Source organism: Penaeus monodon, chromosome 15 (genome assembly GCF_015228065.2).
Source record: "Penaeus monodon isolate SGIC_2016 chromosome 15, NSTDA_Pmon_1, whole genome shotgun sequence".
Taxonomy (NCBI): domain Eukaryota; kingdom Metazoa; phylum Arthropoda; class Malacostraca; order Decapoda; family Penaeidae; genus Penaeus; species Penaeus monodon.
In genome coordinates this window covers 2,029,089-2,029,430 of record NC_051400.1, presented here as the reverse complement: position 1 = coordinate 2,029,430, position 342 = coordinate 2,029,089, and the positions used below count along the sequence as shown (strand labels likewise).

Here is a 342-nt window from a genome sequence, read left to right as displayed (position 1 = left end):
TCTAATTACTTGAGCACGAAGAAGCCACAGCCTTTACCTTGGGCTTCTCCAGCGTGGCAGTGGAGGGGCGGACTTTCCTCTTGCCCTCGCTGAAGGAGGCTGAGCGCGGCCGCCCATTCTGAGGCTGCGCGGGCGGCTTTCCAGGGTGGGACCAGGAGGTGCTGAGCTCGTCGGGGTCTGACGTGGGCGTGTAGGCTGCCGGGGAGGGCGACATGTCTCCTCGGTCGACGTGTGCGTGGAGTGGGTGGCCCGCAGGCGGCGAGGGCGTGCGCTCCCGCCTCGTCCTGGGCAAAAAAAAAGGGGGGGGGGAGGTTGGTTTAGTGGGCGGTTATAGGTATTTCA

General features: G+C 64.3%; 1 protein-coding gene across 1 annotated transcript in view; it reads right to left on the bottom strand.

Annotated features, from left to right (window-relative positions):
* Nucleotides 1–342, bottom strand: part of LOC119581629 — a gene marked incomplete in the record, with an annotated part of 75,999 nt that overhangs the window by 18,071 nt on the left and 57,586 nt on the right. Inside the window, 1 exon segment of the mRNA XM_037929750.1 lies at nucleotides 38–284. Coding sequence (XP_037785678.1) covers nucleotides 38–284 — 247 coding nt within the window.